The following is an 18304-nucleotide window of genomic DNA, read 5'->3' on the forward strand; positions in this document are numbered from 1 at the left end:
AAATCCAAAGAAAAGCAGATTGATTTGTTCTGGGTGATTTCCGACAAAAGTGTAGCATTACAAAAATGTAGCAAAGTTTGGGCTGCAAAGGTTTGGGAGAAAGGAGACAAGCTGCTCAACTAAGTGGTATGTCATAGATAATAAATTTCATATTATTCCATATTGAACAGAAATATAATGTAAAACAAAAGCTTAAGGTTTCCACTTATTCAATACTATTTATTGTAACCTTAAAAAGTTACACATATTTGATGAAACTACTTTCGGTCTAGCTAGAGACCATCATCAGTCAAAATCAATATAGTTAAGGCAAGACATGAATAATAGATAAAATTTATGAAGCAAGCGTGTGCTGTTGAAATTCAGTGCAAGACAAGTAAATATTTGGATGCTAAACACCCATCGCAATTGCATGTCTTGTGTAAGTTCTCAGTTTCCTTCCAATCTGAAGAATGCACTTCACAGAAGACCAGGTAAAACACTTAAAATACTAGCACTTGAAGAATCTTCTAGAATTTAGTTCATCTGAAACAAGTGCGAAGAGAATGATGTTGATGGTGCTTCAACTTTTATGGTATGCCATTAAAAAGGAGATCAAATTATAATTGTTTTCATTGCTTATCATATACCTGTATCTTTACTGAAAACCTCAATGAATTTTTCTGGAATTTTATAATATTCTTTTTATGAACACAGAATAATGAGAACAGCAGGTTGCCTTTGTTTTAATGACACTGAACAAGTATGTCCTTCGCACATAGTAACAATAAATTAAGAAATTCTTCAACTTGGTATTTCTTTTCAGATTATAGTGTAACCGACAGATTGTATTGTTTAGAATTAAATTTATGACACTATAATGAAACACTAAATACAAAATTGTTTATTTCTGCAGGTGTATGCGGTGGTACCACTGCTGATTTGTGTATCCCTCACTGCTGCACAGACTCTCGTCAATATTCCTGGACTAGGCAGCCTTCAAGGCACAACTAGTCAGTCCTATTTCACCAAACGTACCATTTATGAATTCAGAGGAATTCCATTTGCTGAGAGGCCAGTCCGCTTCATGGTAAGACTACCTACTTATCATCTCCTTAATTGTGCATAATGAACAGGTAAATACACATGGGAGCAAGATCCATTCTTTGTAATGATGCTGTGAAATGTGACATGTACAGGAGCAAACATTACTGGTTAGAAATAATAATATAGGGGAATGCAGTTTTTAGAATTTTTTAATTTTTAAATGAAAAAATGAATTCTGGATACTGCATAACAAGGCTTTCAGTACACTTAGCATGTTCTTTTAACACTCAAAATTAAGAAAACAGACATAAGAGGGCAATTAGAAAGAAATAGAGTAGGAAATGATGGTAGGAATAAGAAGATATTGAATGAACTTACTAGGAAATTGAATTTTCCAAAACAGTCAGCTAAGGATAACATGATGGCGAACATAACCGGCAGTCATATAAATCTTAGGGAGCAATGAAAGGATATGTATAGATATGTTAAGAGAGAAACAGGTTCCAGGAAGGACAGTCCAGGAATCATTAATGAACAAGGGAAGTGTATATGTGAGGACTTAGAGAAGGCAGAAGTATTCAGTCAGTAGTATGAGAAGGTAGTTGGATACATGGCTAATGTCCTTATCCTTAAGTTGCCTTTCCAACACACACATATTCTCATCTTCGCTACTTTCAGTTTGTTTTGTAATATAGAAATACAAATTTGTTTCTTTATCTCTTTTCTTAAAGTTGCTAATGTTGTATTGACTGTCAACACATTTGGATTTTGTACTTGCTGACAATTCCTGCCAGAATGGCCATCATTTCCATGTCCAGTCTCAGCTGCCATTTGCCGGGCTGAGTGGCTCAGACGGTTGAGGTGCTGGCCTTCTGACCTCAACTTCGCAGGTTCGATCCTGGTTCAGTCCGGTGGCAATTGAAGATGCTCAAATACGTCAGCCTTATGTTGGAAGATTTACTGGCATGTAAAAGAACTCCTCTGGAACTAAATTCTGGCACCTCGGTGACTCCAAACACCATAAAAGTAGTTAGTGGGACGTAAAGACCATAACATTATCATTATTATTATCATTGTTCAGCTGGAAGTGATATTCCTAGCCCTGGTCGAAAATACCACCTCTGCTAGCTTGGGAGTGGATTTTGCTGACTTCTTGGGGGAGGGAGACTTTGTCTTCATCCTCTGCTGTGCTGGGTTAGTTGCCTTCTTTGACGTTTTTTGTTTTTGGCTGAAGTTTGGGTGGTCCCCACTTCAAGCATTTTCTACGCCTTGGGCACAGTTACCTTCACAGGTGTTGCCAAAAGAAATGACAAACTTGATAGACTCTGTGCTATCACACCAAAGTCTAGTCTTAGCAGATGAATTCAAGGAATTAAACCTATGGCACACTTCCTGGTATGAAAGACCATCCAGGGTCTTAATATCCTGGATCTTCTTCTCACTGAGATAGAAAGGACAGTTTCTATCTTGAGGAGAATGAAGACTAGGCAGTCAGTGCACCTGTTTGGAGGTGTGCACTGCTCTGGATCATTACCTTCTTTCCACATGTACCACACAAACTCATTTAAAAAATGAGATGCCATGTGTCCGAACCTTTGGTAGTTACAGCACCACATAGGAGGCAGGGTGTATGGTCTCGCATCGCAATGATAGGTTGTTACCTTGACTTTCTTAGGCAGAACAATAAACTTGAAAGAGACAAAGAAAGGAACAGTAAAAACATCTTCACCGTTAACTTTGCGTGTAATCCATCTGAAGTATGTCACACCACACTTCTTCACATCTTCCATCAGCTCATCATCAATGATCAAAATCGTGTTGCAGTACAAGATCAATCTGAGAACCAGATTCAGAGACTTCTGCTCTTCCACTTTGATGGGGATTTTGCCAAAGTGGTCGCTCGCGTGTACTCTAAGCTGCGGTGCATGTCGTGAGCAGCAAACTTTCATTGAGCATCTTTTTCAGGTTTTCAAGTTCACCGCAGAAACCTTCAGTCACTACTGATCTGCATTTAGGGCAGTCTCCCAAGTGGCACATTCCCTATCTTTTGCTTTCCTAGCCTTTTCTTAAATGATTTCAAAGACAAACGGAACATACCACTTAGTCGAGGAGCTCAATTCTACCCAGCACAAACTTTGCAACATTTTTGTAACGTTACTCTTTTGTCGGAAATCACCCAGAACAAATCAAGCTGCTTTTCTTTCGATTTTTTCCAGTTCTTGAATTAGGTAATCCTGGTGAGGGTCCCATACACTGGAACCATACTCTAGTTGGGGTCTTACCAGAGACTTATATGCCCTCTCCTTTACATCCTTACTACAACCCCTAAACACCCTCATAACCATGTGCAGAGATCTGTACCCTTTATTTACAATCCCATTTATGTGATTACCCCAATGAAGATCTTTCCTTATATTAACACCTAGATACTTACAATGATCTCCAAAAGGAACTTTCACCCCATCAACGCAGTAATTAAAACTGAGAGGACTTTTCCTATTTGTGAAACTCACAACCTGACTTTTAACCACGTTTATCAACATACCATTGCCTGCTGTCCATCTCACAACATTTTCGAGGTCACGTTGCAGTTGCTCACAATCTTGTAACTTATTTATCACTCTATAGAGAATAACATCATCCGCAAAAAGCTTTACCTCCGATTCCACTCCTTTACTCATATCATTTATATATATATAAGAAAACATAAAGGTCCGATAATACTGCCTTGAGAAATTCCCCTCTTAATTATTACAGGGTCAGATAAAGCTTCACCTACTCTAATTCTCTGAGATCTATTTTCTAGAAATATAGCAACCCATTCAGTCACTCTTTTGTCTAGTCCAGTTGCACTCACTTTTGCCAGTAGTCTCCCATGATCCACCCTATCAAATGCTTTAGACAGGTCAATCGCGATACAGTCCATTTGACCTCCTGAATCCAAGATATCTGCTATATCTTGCTGGAATCCTACAAGTTGAGCTTCAGTAGAATAACCTCTCCTAAAACCGAACTGCCTTCTATCGAACCAGTTATTAATTTCACAAACATGTCTAATATAATCAGAAAGAATGCTTTCCCAAAGCTTACATACAATGCATGTCAAACTTACTGGCCTGTAATTTTCAGTTTTATGTCTATCACCCTTTCCTTTATACACAGGGGCTTCTATAGCAACTCTCCATTCATCTGGTATAGCTCCTCCAACCAAAAATGAAATGGCGTATGGCTTTTAGTGCCGGGAGTGTCCGAGGACATGTTCGGCTCGCCAGGTGCAGGTCTTTCGATTTGACACCCGTAGGTGACCTGCGCGTCGTGATGAGGATGAAATGATGATGAAGACGACACATACACCCAGCCCCAGTGCCAGTGAAATTAACCAATGATGGTTAAAATTCCCGACCCTGCCGGGAATCGAACCCGGGACCTCTGTGACCAAAGGCCAGCACGCTAACCATTTAGCCATGGAGCCGGACTCCTCCAACCAAACAATAATCAAATAAGTACCTCAGATATGGTACTATATCCCAACCCATTGTCTTTAGTATATCCCCAGAAATCTTATCAATTCCAGCTGCTTTTCTAGTTTTCAACTTTTGTATCTTATTGTAAATGTCATTGTTATCATATGTAAATTTTAATACTTCCTTCTCTAGTTTTCAACTTTTGTATCTTATTGTAAATATCATTGTTATCATATGTAAATTTTAATACTTCCTTTTCATTAGTCTCCTCCTCTATCTGGACATTATCCTTGTAACCGACAATCTTTACATACTGCTGACTGAATACTTCTGCCTTTTGAAGATCCTCACATACACACTCCCCTTGTTCATTAATTATTCCTGGAATGTCCTTCTTGGAACCTGTTTCTGCCTTAAAATACCTATACATACCCTTCCATTTTTTACTAAAATTTGTATGACTGCCAATTATGCTTGCCTTTATGTTATCCTTAGCTGCCTTCTTTGCTAGATTCAATTTTCTAGTAAGTTCCTTCAATTTCTCCTTACTTCCACAGCCATTTCTAACTCTATTTTTTTCCAGTCTGCACCTCCTTCTTAGTCTCTTTATTTCTCTATTATAATAAGGTGGGTCTTTACCATTCCCTACCTCCCTTAAAGGTACAAACCTGTTTTTGCACTCCTCAACAATTTCTTTAAACTCATCCCAGAGTCTGTTTACATTTTTATTTACCGTTTTCCACCGATCATAGTTACTTTTTAGAAACTGCCTCATGCCTGCTTTATCAGCCATATGGTACTGCCTAATAGTCCTACTTTTAAGACCTTCCTTTCTATCACATTTATTTTTAACTACAACAAAAACAGCTTCATGATCACTAATACCATCCATTACTTCAGTTTCTCTATAGAGCTCATCTGGTTTTATCAGCACCACATCTAGGATATTTTTCCCTCTGATTGGTTCCATCATTTTCTGAATCAGCTGTCCTTCCCATATTAACTTATTTGCCATTTGTTGGTCATGCTTCCTGTCGTTCACATTTCCTTCCCAATTGACATCTGGCAAATTCAGATCTCCCGCTACAATCACATTTCTTTCCTTGTCGTTTCCTACATAGCTGATTATCTTATCAAATAATTCTGAATCCGTGTCAGTGCTACCCTTTCCCGGTCTGTACACTCCAAATATATCAAGTTGCCTATTATCTTTAGAAATAAGCCTTACACCTGGAATTTCATGTGTCTCATCATGCTAAAGAAGAAAGTTATCTATCTCCCCAGCTACTTCTCGTCAATATTCAGGCAGGCTGTTATACTTGGTATGACCGGGCGAGTTGGACATGCGGTTAGGGGCGCGCAGCTGTGAGCTTGCATCCAGGAGGTATTGGGTTCAGACCCCTCTGTCTGCAGCCCTGAAGATGGTTTACCGTGGTCCCGCATTTTCACACCAGGCAAATGCTGGGGCTGTACCATAATTAAGGCCAGGGCTGCTTCCTTCCCATTCATAGCCCTTTCCTATCCCATCGTCGCCATAAGACCTATCTGTGTCGGTGCAACGTAAAGAAAATTTTTAAAAACCTCGGTATATAGCAGTAATCCCATCTATCGGAGATGAGTGGCAACAGAGACACAAAGCACATCACAACAAACAATGGTCAATGTAATCTTATTGATCAATGTTATGAGCTTTCTGTATTATAGACCACATTTAGTTTTCTTTCGACTCTGTGATATTAGGGAGTCTTACAATATTATTTATAGCATAGACTGTAGTTCCTTATTCCTCGAGTTTACATACCGATTTTCATTAAATTCTCTATACCCATTTTCGTGTGACTCGGCGCCGATATGGACTTAGCAACAAAAAAAATTCAAGAATATATCTGTTATCATAGCCGGTACTGCAAAAATGTATAAGACATAAATGATCAGAAATTTAATACTCTATAACCTTAGTTATGTAATACAGTATTTGTTGATAGGACTGCTAATAACACAAATATTTTAGAATTAAATTTTAGGCCTTTCCCTACCATTTCACTCATTGTGAATAAAATTATTTATGGTCTAGATTGTAGCGACTTATTTCCTGACTTTGCGTATCGATTTTTATTAAGATAGGACAACTAATAAATAATTCAGAATTAAATTTTTGACCTTCCCCTAAACTACCATTTCTCTCATAATGAATAAGATTATTTATGACCTTGATTGTAGCAACTTATTCCCAGACTTTAATACCGATTTTCAATTAAAGTCTTTTCAGCCGTTTTCTTGTGATGCGCGTGTGTGCGTCCGTCCGTCCATCCATCCAGACAGACAGACAGAAATTACGGAAAATTAAAAAGTGCATTTCTTGTTACTATGGACATGACCGGCACAGAAATACCATTCTTTTTAAATTCTGAGCAATGTACAGACAAAACTCTTATTTTACATAGTGTATATAGATTCCATGTTACATCACTGCTTCAAGGTATGTACATCCCAAAAACTGGGCCTTACACCTAGAATTTCATGTTTTTCATAGCTTACAAATTCTTATTTCACCCATATGAAAACACCCCTCCTATCGATTCTATCTTGTCTCTTAAGAACATTGCATAAATTAAGACACGAAGATCAATGTCACCCCCAAGGACACTATGAATCGTTATAAGTGGTGAAGACATTGCAGATCCTGCAAACATGCAGGAATAACACCAAGAAGGAGAGAGAGATCGACACCAAACTGAACGAGATTGATTTTACAACCCTGAGAATAAGAGCCATCAGAGTGAAATTATGAAGAGAGAGTAAAAGTTTAATTAGAAAACAATATGTTAAAGAAAGACTGTACCAGTATTGAAGAAAGCATCTTCTGTCAGTCTCCTTAATTTTGTGTTTCCTATCTGACCTCCTTTGTTCAACTCTCATTCTCTTCTAAGGGTATGATGTTTGTTAGCCCTAGGAAGTCATTCATTTTGTAGCTCTTCGGTTCTTTGCAGACACCTTCATTCTTCAAAACACTAAATCTTCCATTTCTCTTAAAGTAAAGTTATGAGGGGATGGTTATCTAGTAGTATTTCCTCCGAAAACAATTTTAAAAAATTTGTGATCTCATCCTGAGGTGGTTCACCTCTTTTCAGGCACACCCCCAATGGAGATGAGCTGCATGTACAATTTCAACCGAATACCAGCCCCTCTGCCATTCTTAAATTTCTTGCAGTCCTAGGAACTGAACCTGAGCCCCTGAGGACGGCAACTAATAACACTAACCATTACGCTACGGAGGCGGACCTCCTAAAACAATTATCACCACCAAGGAACTGAAGGATATACTGAGGCAATCTGTTAAGTACCTGATGTACTGTAGTACCACAGTGCTGCCGTTAATGAAATGTTAAAAAATAGAATAAACCAAACTTAGTTGTAATGGATGTACAACAGACCACTGTAACTCATGATGCTACAAAAGGACTATAATTTTGAATGGATCAGATTTGTTCTAGAAATATATAACTGTTTGCTACATCTTTTTCCCTGGACATGTTGTAAAAGTGCTTGAGACCTAGGAACTATCCTGAATGAACCATGTATTTTGTTCTTTTGCAGCCACCTGAGAAGAAGGCTCCTTGGGATGGGGTCCGTGATGCTACGTCGTTTGGACGTGAATGCCCACAGCACAGCACGCTGATTAATCCTCCTGAAGGAGATTTAGAGGATTGCTTGTTCCTTGATGTATACTCCCCAAAGGTTGGTTGAAACTTACTTGTATGTATGTATGTATGTATGTATGTATGTATGTATGTATGTATGTATGTATGTATGTATGTATGTATGTATGTATGTATGTATGTATGCATGTATGCATGTATGCATGCCCCTTAGTTCCATTTCTTGATACAGAGTTGGGGATGAGGTAGGATAAATTTACATGACATGTTTTTACGGCCAGATGCCCTTCCTGATGCCAACCTGAACTGAGAAGCTAATGAAGGTTAAATGAATGTTGGTGAATGGAATTGGGTAAAGAAGTGGAAGGAATCAGCTGTGGCCTATGAATTTGAGCTGTCCCAGCATTTGCCTGCAAAATAAAATGAGAAACCATAGAAAACCATTCTCAGGACAGCTGAATGTGGGGTTTGAACCTAGAAGTCTCTTGAATGCAGAGCTTTGGCTCCATAGCCATAGCAGCCACTCTGCTCGGTTGAAATGTACTCATTAGAGAATGTCAAAAGCAGCTAATACTCATCCTCGCCATTACCCGGAGAAACATTAGCAATAGCAATGAGCGGGAATCACACTTCTGCATGCTGGTTGTGAGTGAGCCACCCACCCAAGGATCAATATAACAGGGGCGTGTTAAAGAGGAACTTGCTTCATGTAGGAAGAATTGAAACACAAGTAATATGGACAATTTTGTTTATGAGTGTTGTATTTGTAAACTCCAAAGCACAATAATTCTTCTTAAAAAAAAACAAAGAATTACATGGTATTCTTCACAACTGTACAAGCATCTGAAATGAACATGTGAATGTGTAAACTGTAGAAAAAAATACATGGCTATGTTTTAATTCTGTAAAATGCAGTTAAATAGGGAAGACTAAATTATTTGCATTAGGAAAAATATGCATTATGCTCAATACCATTATAATTATCATAAGCAATAATATGATTCACGGAGCTACAAACAAAAAAATACGAAATGAAGGTATTAATTCTAACACACCTTTCTTCAAAGTGAATTACATTTGACATTATAAACATAAAATTGAGTATTATTCTTTGCAGCTTCATTCTAAACCTATAAAATGATCTCCTGAATATATATATAAACCTATGGAAAGAAATACAAAAATAATATTAGCATTGTACATTGTTGACAATATTATATGTCCTAAGAAACCTAAAATCTGCTTCTATATTAATAGGCTATATTGCAACTATCATAAGCAATAATACAGCACTCATAGATAGCAAATCACAAAGAGAATTGGTACAGAAACTTCCTTATTCTAGATTCAGACACTTGCATTATTGTGCACAATGAGAATGGCACCCACAGTTGCTTGCACCTGTTGTTTTCCATTCTTCTCTCTTGTACCAAAGTTTCTTTTGCTGGAAGTACTGGTGGCTGGAATACAGAAAACTCTTTTGGCCAGTATTGCTAATTTTGGGGACTCGTGTTCATGTTTTCTCCACCAGGAAGTAGTTTCTTTTCCTGCAATATTGATGTCAATGGCTGCAGAAATATATCTGCTAACATCATCACTTCCTACAGGAGTCAGGAGTAACTCGTCAAAGGCAAGGTCGATTAGACTTCTTTTCTCCAACGGTTCTTTTGGTTCATTATCTGAAAGTTAGCATTAAAATATGAACTATAATAATATGGTTACAGTTTTACAGTTCCTTTATATATTCTACACAATTTAATAGTTCTACCTTCCAAAATATCTCTTCTGAAATTAAAATTAATTACTCCTTTCTCCTCAGACGACAGCATTTTTAAATGATGGAAAAGTGGCCACAGAAATGTTCCTGTTTTATAGGTTATTGTTATCTCCAGCTCAGGGGGGTATGAAATGTTGTGCTCTTCTTTTCAGTGTCCTTAGAGCCTGAAATATCACACAGTGGAGTTAATAGTTATATATCTTAACTAATTTTTATAGATATATCGGAATCTTTCTTTTTAAGCAGAGATCTACCCAACAATTGCCTTCTGTTTCTTCCAAATACTTCAACAGCTTCCGTTGGCAAATGCTTGTTGTTTAAAGGGACCTAACATCTAAGGTCATTGGCCCCAAATGAAAACTAGGTGTTTTTTTTTTTTTTACAGTTTCTGTCACTTCTTTAAAAAGGTCTCAGAAAACAAAACACCCATTGGGCAAGGCTTTGGATGAAGCCTTCCATTATGGATCCTTTCTTTTCGCTGACTGGTAACATTTTTACGTTGTGGTATTGACCATTAAGGAACTCTAGCATTTTAACATGACTATTCCATCTGGTTTCTGTATGTTGACAGACAGTCTAATCTAGTTTTGTTACCAAACCACTCTTTTTAAAATGAGCCACAATGCGTTTGGATGCATTAATAGTCAAATACACCACTCACAATCTAGTAGGTCTGTTTCCTTCTTTGGTTCAAATACATCCTTTAGAATGGTATTGATGCAATGATCAAAATTGTAATTGGAGAGTGCTGATTTAACATTTGCCCCTTGGTCTGAGACAAAGACATTCTCTAGTTCATTCTTATGAATATACTGAACCCTGCCATGCTTGTTTCTAATTCTTATCTAATATTTAACCCAGTTTTAGTTCTGTCTAAAAGAAATTTAGCTGTGAAAAGCACATTATTTTGAAAGGCCCAATTGACATCTATGTGGTGGGTTGTAACTGTCAGATAATCATACTGTGCCTGTCTGGCCAGGTTATCCTGCTACGGTATGGAGTAGACCGTACAGCCAGCGACTCAACGCCGAGTGTTGGGCGGCGGGAAATAACCTGACACCCTAAAGGAGCCAACGGCTTATGGCGGAGGAGCTCCCTTAGGAGGGTGATGGTCCCTTAGTGGAGGAAATGCCACTAGAATCCATCAGGTAGCATCTGTACTTCATGTTAGGAGCGGCTACCAACAGCGTCTGTTCTCCATGTTAGGGGCGGCTGAGTCTACACCAGTGAAGGCAAGGGGAAACCACACTGGTATAAATTCCCAGGAAATCACTATGGAGAGGAATCAGAAAGAAACGGCCCCTAGTCCCGGGCAGCCCTTAAATGGGCGAGGGGTGCTAAGAATCTCCCGGCTCAAATTAGTGAATTCCGCAATAAGAATGGGGACTTGGAACGTCAGAAATCTCTATGCAGCTGGCAACCTTGACAATCTTATCAAGGAAATGGTTAGATTAAGAACACCATTAATGGGAATTAGTGAAGTTCGCTGGCCGGGTGCAGGTAAATGTCATCGTGATGATGGTACATTCTATTACTCTGGTAGCGAAGATAATGATAAAGATCATAGAAATGGAGTCGGAATCTTTATAAATTCTGAACTTACGAAGTATGTCAGCAACTTTGTACCAGTCTCTGATCGAATCATGTTATTACAGCTTTCATGCTCACCTTTTAACGTAAACATCTTGCAGATATATGCACCAACAGCGGACAAAAAGTACGATGACGAAGTAGAAACATTCTATGAACAACTTGGAACTGTTCTTAAAGACTTGAAGAAGGATGAAATAACTGTCATAATGGGTGATTTCAACGCAAAAATTGGTCAAGGGCGTTGTTCCGACTTGGTAGGCAAATTTGGGCTTGGTAATTGCAATGACCGGGGAGAAAAGATGTACGAATTTTGTGTAGAACATCAAATGGTTCTCACCAATACATGGTTCAAACTTCCAAAACGTCGTTTATACACATGGAAAGCTCCTAAAGATGATCCTCAGAATCCTGACTCAACAAGGAACCAAATTGATTACATTCTGATAAATAAGCGTTTCAGAAATTCCATCAAAAGAGTCGCAGCATATCCAGGTGCAGATATTTCCTCGGATCATAATCCATTGATAGCTAACGTAAGAGTTCATCTGAAAATCATGAAGAATAAGCCTAGAAGAAAGGTACTAAATACACCTAATCTGCAAAATTGTGAAGCTCGGCAGAAAATTGCTCAGGATTGGAATAGGCATTTAAAAGAAATCAATACCAATAACTGTGAAACAGCAAATGATTTATGGAATCAGTTTAAAAGTCGGATAGAGATACTTCATCAAAACAAAGATCAAAAGATACATCCAATGAAGAAAAAGAAATGGATGACAGATGATATTCTTGAACTAATGGATCAACGAAGATTAGTAAAAAATGATGCAGAGGAATACAAAAAATTACAACGCCACATAAGGAAAGAAATACGTGCTGCGAAAGAGAACTGGATGAAAGAACAATGTGTGGAAATGGAAATCTTTCAGTCTAAACATGATCTGTTCAATATACATCGAAAATTAAAGGAAATAGCTGGCATGTACAGAAAACGTAACCTTTCTGTACTGGTTGATGCTACAAACAGGCCTATTATTAATGAAGAAGAAGTTTTAAATACTTGGGAAAATTATCTGATAGAACTTTTCTGTGATCAGAGAGGTGAGGAAACTAACCAACGAGCTAATTGTGAAGGCCCTGACATTCTTAAATCAGAAGTGCTATATGCTGTGAAAGTTTCAAAAAGCAAGAAATCACCAGGTCCAGATAACATCCCTGTAGAACTTCTTAAAATGATTGACGAAGACAATGTCCAATTCTTGGTAAAGTTGTTCAATACTATATATAATACTGGAGACATCCCATCTGACTGGCTGTTATCTACATTCATCACGTTGCCAAAGAAGCAAAAGGCATGTAAGTGTAATGATTATAGGCTAATAAGCCTCATGAGCCACACACTTAAAGTATTCCTTCGCGTAATACATAACAGAATCAAGACTAAGTGTGAACAAGACCTCGACGAAACACAGTTTGGGTTCAGAAATTCGTTTGGTACAAGGGAAGCATTGTTTGCGCTAAATATCTTAATTCAGAACAGTCTAGATCAACAGCAAGAAGTGTCTGCTTGTTTCATTGATTTTGAAAAGGCATTTGACAGAGTACAACATCCAAAACTTGTAGAACTCCTAAAGGATATAGGAGTTGACAGCAAAGATAACCGCATTATTGAAAACCTTTACTGGAGACAAAAGGCCGTTGTCCGAATCGGAAATCAAACTACAAACGAGATAGCCATCCAAAGAGGAGTTAGACAAGGTTGTGTTTTGTCTCCATTGTTATTCAACCTTTACTCGGATAAAATTTTCAAAACAGCTTTAGAAAATCAACAATATGGAATAAAAGTAAATGGCGGCATAATTAACAACATAAGATATGCGGATGATACAGTCATCCTGTGTGACAATTTTGAAGGTCTCCAACTCCTGCTCAATAATATCAGTGCAGTAAGTGAGGACATGGGACTAAAAATAAATGTAAACAAGACCAAGTTCATGATCTTCAGCAGACGTGCCAATGCTGAGGCAATCTTACAACTAAACAACCGACAGATTGAGAGAGTAACCACTTTTAAATATCTGGGTGCCATTGTCACTGAACAACTTGATCCTGAGAAAGAAGTGAAACAGAGGATAGCAATAGCACGAAAAATATTTACAAAAATGAAATCTTTCTTTTGCAATGACTACTTAAATTTAAAACTTAGACAGAGGATGGTCAAGTGCTATATATGGTCAGCCTTGCTATATTGTGTGGAAACATGGACTCTCAAGAACATATCAGTGAAACGCTTGGAAGCCTTTGAAATGTGGATCCACCGTAGGATGCTCAGGATTTCGTGGGTTGCATGACTAACGAACCAAGAAGTACTCAGAAGGGCAAGAGCAAGTCGGGAACTCGTTCAAACAATAAAACTCTTGAAGATCTCTTACCTTGGCCACATCCTTAGAAATGACCGTTACCTCATCTTACAGCAGACTGTACAAGGCAAAATACAGGGTCGAAGAGGTGTCGGGCGGAGGCGAACATCATGGCTTGGAAACATCAAAGAATGGACTGGAATTCACAGTGTTGAAAGACTTTTCCACCTAGCAAGAGATCGTTCTGCATTCGCCACAGTGATCGCCAACGTCAGGGAGACCTGATACGGTACTATGAAGAAGAAGAGGAATCGTACTGTCTGTATTTATCAGCCCACATATCTGCTGTAAGAAAGCCTTGTTTCTTCAGAATAGTCTCCTTTACTCAAAGTGATTATTCACCTTTGACTTGGTCAGCAAATTTGTGCATTTGATAAGAAACTGCACTTTTAGATAGTTACGAAGTCTCCACATAAAGCAATGCATCTAGCACAGGATAAGACAGCATGTGAAAACTATGCAGCCACATGACATGCCACCACACCCTGTCAAAGGTCACTATAGTTCAAGTTGTTTAAACTTGTCATTGATTATGAAAGGATGATATTATGAAGAAGTGAAAAAGTAATTTGAATGTTAAAAATTCTGTGTAGCACACTCAGAAGTGCAAGCTGAACTGCAGGGAGTAGCAGGCATGCATTGACCACTAAGATAAGTCTACAAAACATTTTTGCAGTCATTACAGTGTTGAACACAGAATGACTTTTCCACTTGTTCATAACATCACCCATTCATAATTAATCAATGACAAGTTAACACATCTTAAAACAGTATATTACATACCGGTATATCCAAATAAGTTATTTGAAATAATCTGAGAGTCTTCTTATAGAACAATAAATGCCATGTGTAGAAAGGTAGACAGGAACATCAAAAGGAACACATAAAAAGAAAAACACACTGACACACTGGAAGAGGCAGAAATAGAAAGACAACACAACAGGAGAAGGAAAACCTCCACATTTTCATACACTGCTGTCTTGGCTCTTTCCTCATCAATCCCAGTTCTTCTGCTCAGCTTCAACAGGAAGCCCAGCTTCAACACTTATTGAGGGGCCATCTTCACAGACCTTCAGTTTTGATGTGGGAAGTGTAGGATAAGAAGAAAGCCAGATAAATACAGGGGGAGAAAAAAAAGGAAAAGGGGGAGGAACCAAGCTCGATAACTGCAGTTACTTAAGTGCGGCCAGTATCCAGTATTCGAGAGATAGTGGGTTCGAATCCCACTGTCAGTAGCCCTGGGTTCGAATCCCACTGTCAGTAGCCCTGAAGATGGTTTCCCATGTTTTCCCATTTTCACATCTTCAGTGTTCGCACTGGGACCTTTTTAATGGGCGTACTGCCCGGCTGTTTCTACAGACCGCCTGGCTAACAGAACCTAAATATGTGCTAGTTACATAATAAGAACACATATTTGAGTCGTTGGTTGTTTCGAATTAAAATATAAATACTGTGAAACTGTTTATATAAATTATAAATATTCATTACTGTCAGCATAATTACATTGGAGTTTAAGTGTTTTGCTTGACTATCACGTAGCGTTGTGCGCGAGTGGCTCTTGGATCAGCGTGGAATCCCATGCGAGCACTCTCGGCTCGATTCCGTATAATACCAATATAAATGGTTCATTATTGGACATTATAAATTTTCCAGCTAACTCATTCTTGGTTGCCAGCGTTTCGCCCTCGTGTGCTAGGGTGGGCTCATCAGTTGGTACCTAGCACACCTACCAATACGCTGGCCAGTGCATACCGTGGAGGCCACTGCATAGGCTAACTGGAGCCACCGGCAGTGCCAATGCACTGAGAGACTTTGTCTCATTACCAAAAATTGATGCCTGCTTGGCCATCAGATGATATAGATGTTGATTCCCATAGGGAATCTGAAATATTTGTCCTGAATGAGTAAATTTATAATACCAATATAAATGGTCCATTATTGGACATTATAAATTTTCCAGCTAACTCATTCTTGGTTGCCAGCGTTTCGCCCTCGTGTGCTAGGGTGGGCTCATCAGTTGGTACCTAGCACACCTACCAATACGCTGGCCAGTGCATACCGTGGAGGCCACTGCATAGGCTAACTGGAGCCACCGGCAGTGCCAATGCACTGAGAGACTTTGTCTCATTACCAAAAATTGATGCCTGCTTGGCCATCAGATGATACAGATGTTGATTCCCATAGGGAATCTGAAATATTTGTCCTGAATGAGTAAATTTATAATACCAATATAAATGGTCCATTATTGGACATTATAAATTTTCCAGCTAACTCATTCTTGGTTGCCAGCGTTTCGCCCTCGTGTGCTAGGGTGGGCTCATCAGTTGGTACCTAGCACACCTACCAATACGCTGGCTAGTGCATACCGTGGAGGCCACTGCGTAGGCTAACTGGAGCCACCGGCAGTGCCAATGCACTGAGAATTTAGGAGGTGTTATATCGTTGGAATGTAGTGTGGGAGAAGTGGTGATATAAGTAGAGGTGGTATATGATGTGGAGTTGGTGTTGTATTGCTGAAATGTGGTGTTGGAAGTATTGAAGGCTTAGTATTTATGATTATGTGTTATGTGTTATGATTAATTTATGAGGTGTTATATCGTTGGAATGTGGTGTGGGAGAAGTGGTGATATAAGATTCCCTATGGGAATCAACATCTATATCATCGATTCCGTATGACGTCACAAGTCTGCATGGCACTCCACAGCAACGGAGTGGCAAGCCCGATGATATGCAATTATGAACGAGCAGTAGAACACTAGAAGTTCAAAATTCTCTGTTAATACTTGAAATAATAAAGATTATAACAAATTCCATGCAATACAAATTGAAGAAATACACTGTATAATATTGGCCAGGATCGTTAGAGACCATTATAGGAACGAGATAGTAATTGAGATACATTAGTAGCGTTCTAAAACACAAAACTCTAACTACATTCTCTCAATATAGAAATACATTTGTGGAACAATTGGAGAGGAATGTATGTTGCAGCAGCATTATTAAGTCATGCATCCCAATGTGATGTTTGGTACTGGCATCGTCCAAGTCAACTTGGTGAAGTCATTAACAATGTTATACTACTAATAATAATGTTGTCTTTACGTCCCACTAACTACTTTGGATGCTTTTTGGAGATGCCTAGCTGCCAGAATTGTGTCCCACAGGAGTTCTTTTACGTGCCAGTAAACCTACCGAGCCTGACGTATATGAGCACCTTCAAATACAACTGGACTGAGTCTGGATTGAACCTGCCAAGTTGGGGTCAGAAGGCCAGCTCTCCTCAACCGTCTGAGCCACTCAGCCAGGCAACAATATCACTAGCAGCTACAGAGAAATTACTGATATTCAGTCCTTCAATACTTAATTTCATGAAGTGGTAAGACGAATACCACACTAATGTTTAATGAGGTTACCGGTATCGTAAATTAAGATTTAACCGAGTTTGGGGTTGTGTTCATTATTTTATTCTTGATTTTAAATATATGTACTTTGCATATATTGAACCATATCATTGTCTTGGAGTCATTAAGCGCTATTTTAAACACTCTTCCTTTGTTATATCACGATTTCATTCCCGCTAGTTTCATTGTTACAAGTAATTTTACGAACGGTCAGAGATACCAACGCGTATTCCCATGGACTCGATTCCGGAGCAGTGTCCATTTCCATGCATAGGACTCTACTCAAGACTGACTTTCTCGACTCCACTCCATTGTTAGCTCATCACAACGTTTTACCAAATATTTGGTATTACCAAATACTTTAATACAGTATTTGGTATTACACATTTGCTACAGCAGCCATTTTGATGGAAAATATCAATCTACAATCGAATATGAAACACAGGAACCAATAGAGTATGTATTAGTGTTCAGCTGCATCAACTTAGTTGTTTTCAAAGCAAATCTGTTTGTTCTGTGTTCATTTAGTTCCTTTAGTTTCTTTAACATTTACTACTGCTAACATTGGACTTCAGTTGATTTATAGTTCCAATTTAATTACATTTTAACTATTGTTAATGTAAGTGTTTTCCACTTGTGCTTTACTTTCTAATTCATCACAAATATTGGCATTATTTTCAATTTCTGGCGGGAATGTTCTAAAGTGAACTGCCAGTTTCATTTCTTCATGATCTTGACGCCAAATTTTGTATTCTCAAATTGAGCAGGAAATCTAGTCAAACATCTACTCTTCTAAGTTTATTTAAGAAAGAACATAGTAAAAGTAATAATTCAACACCAGATGAGATTTCCGAAAAAGACATTGCTGAGGCCGGCACATCTGGTGAAGTGGAAAGTATTCAAAATGAAAAACTACAAGTGAAACATTCTTCTAAACACCACTTATTGGACATCAGCATTGATT

General features: G+C 38.4%; 1 protein-coding gene across 2 annotated transcripts in view; it reads left to right on the forward strand.

Moving 5' to 3' along the window:
* LOC136866218 (acetylcholinesterase) overlaps positions 1-18304 on the forward strand; it is an 88486-nt gene that overhangs the window by 17329 nt on the left and 52853 nt on the right. For both annotated transcript variants that reach the window (XM_067143000.2, XM_068226653.1), the window contains exons 2-3: positions 896-1069; positions 8088-8228. In XM_067143000.2, the coding sequence (XP_066999101.2) occupies positions 896-1069; positions 8088-8228 (315 nt within the window). The remainder of the gene's footprint in view (positions 1-895; positions 1070-8087; positions 8229-18304) is intronic.

This window comes from Anabrus simplex, chromosome 3, assembly GCF_040414725.1.
Source record: "Anabrus simplex isolate iqAnaSimp1 chromosome 3, ASM4041472v1, whole genome shotgun sequence".
Classification (NCBI taxonomy): Eukaryota; Metazoa; Arthropoda; class Insecta; order Orthoptera; family Tettigoniidae; genus Anabrus; species Anabrus simplex.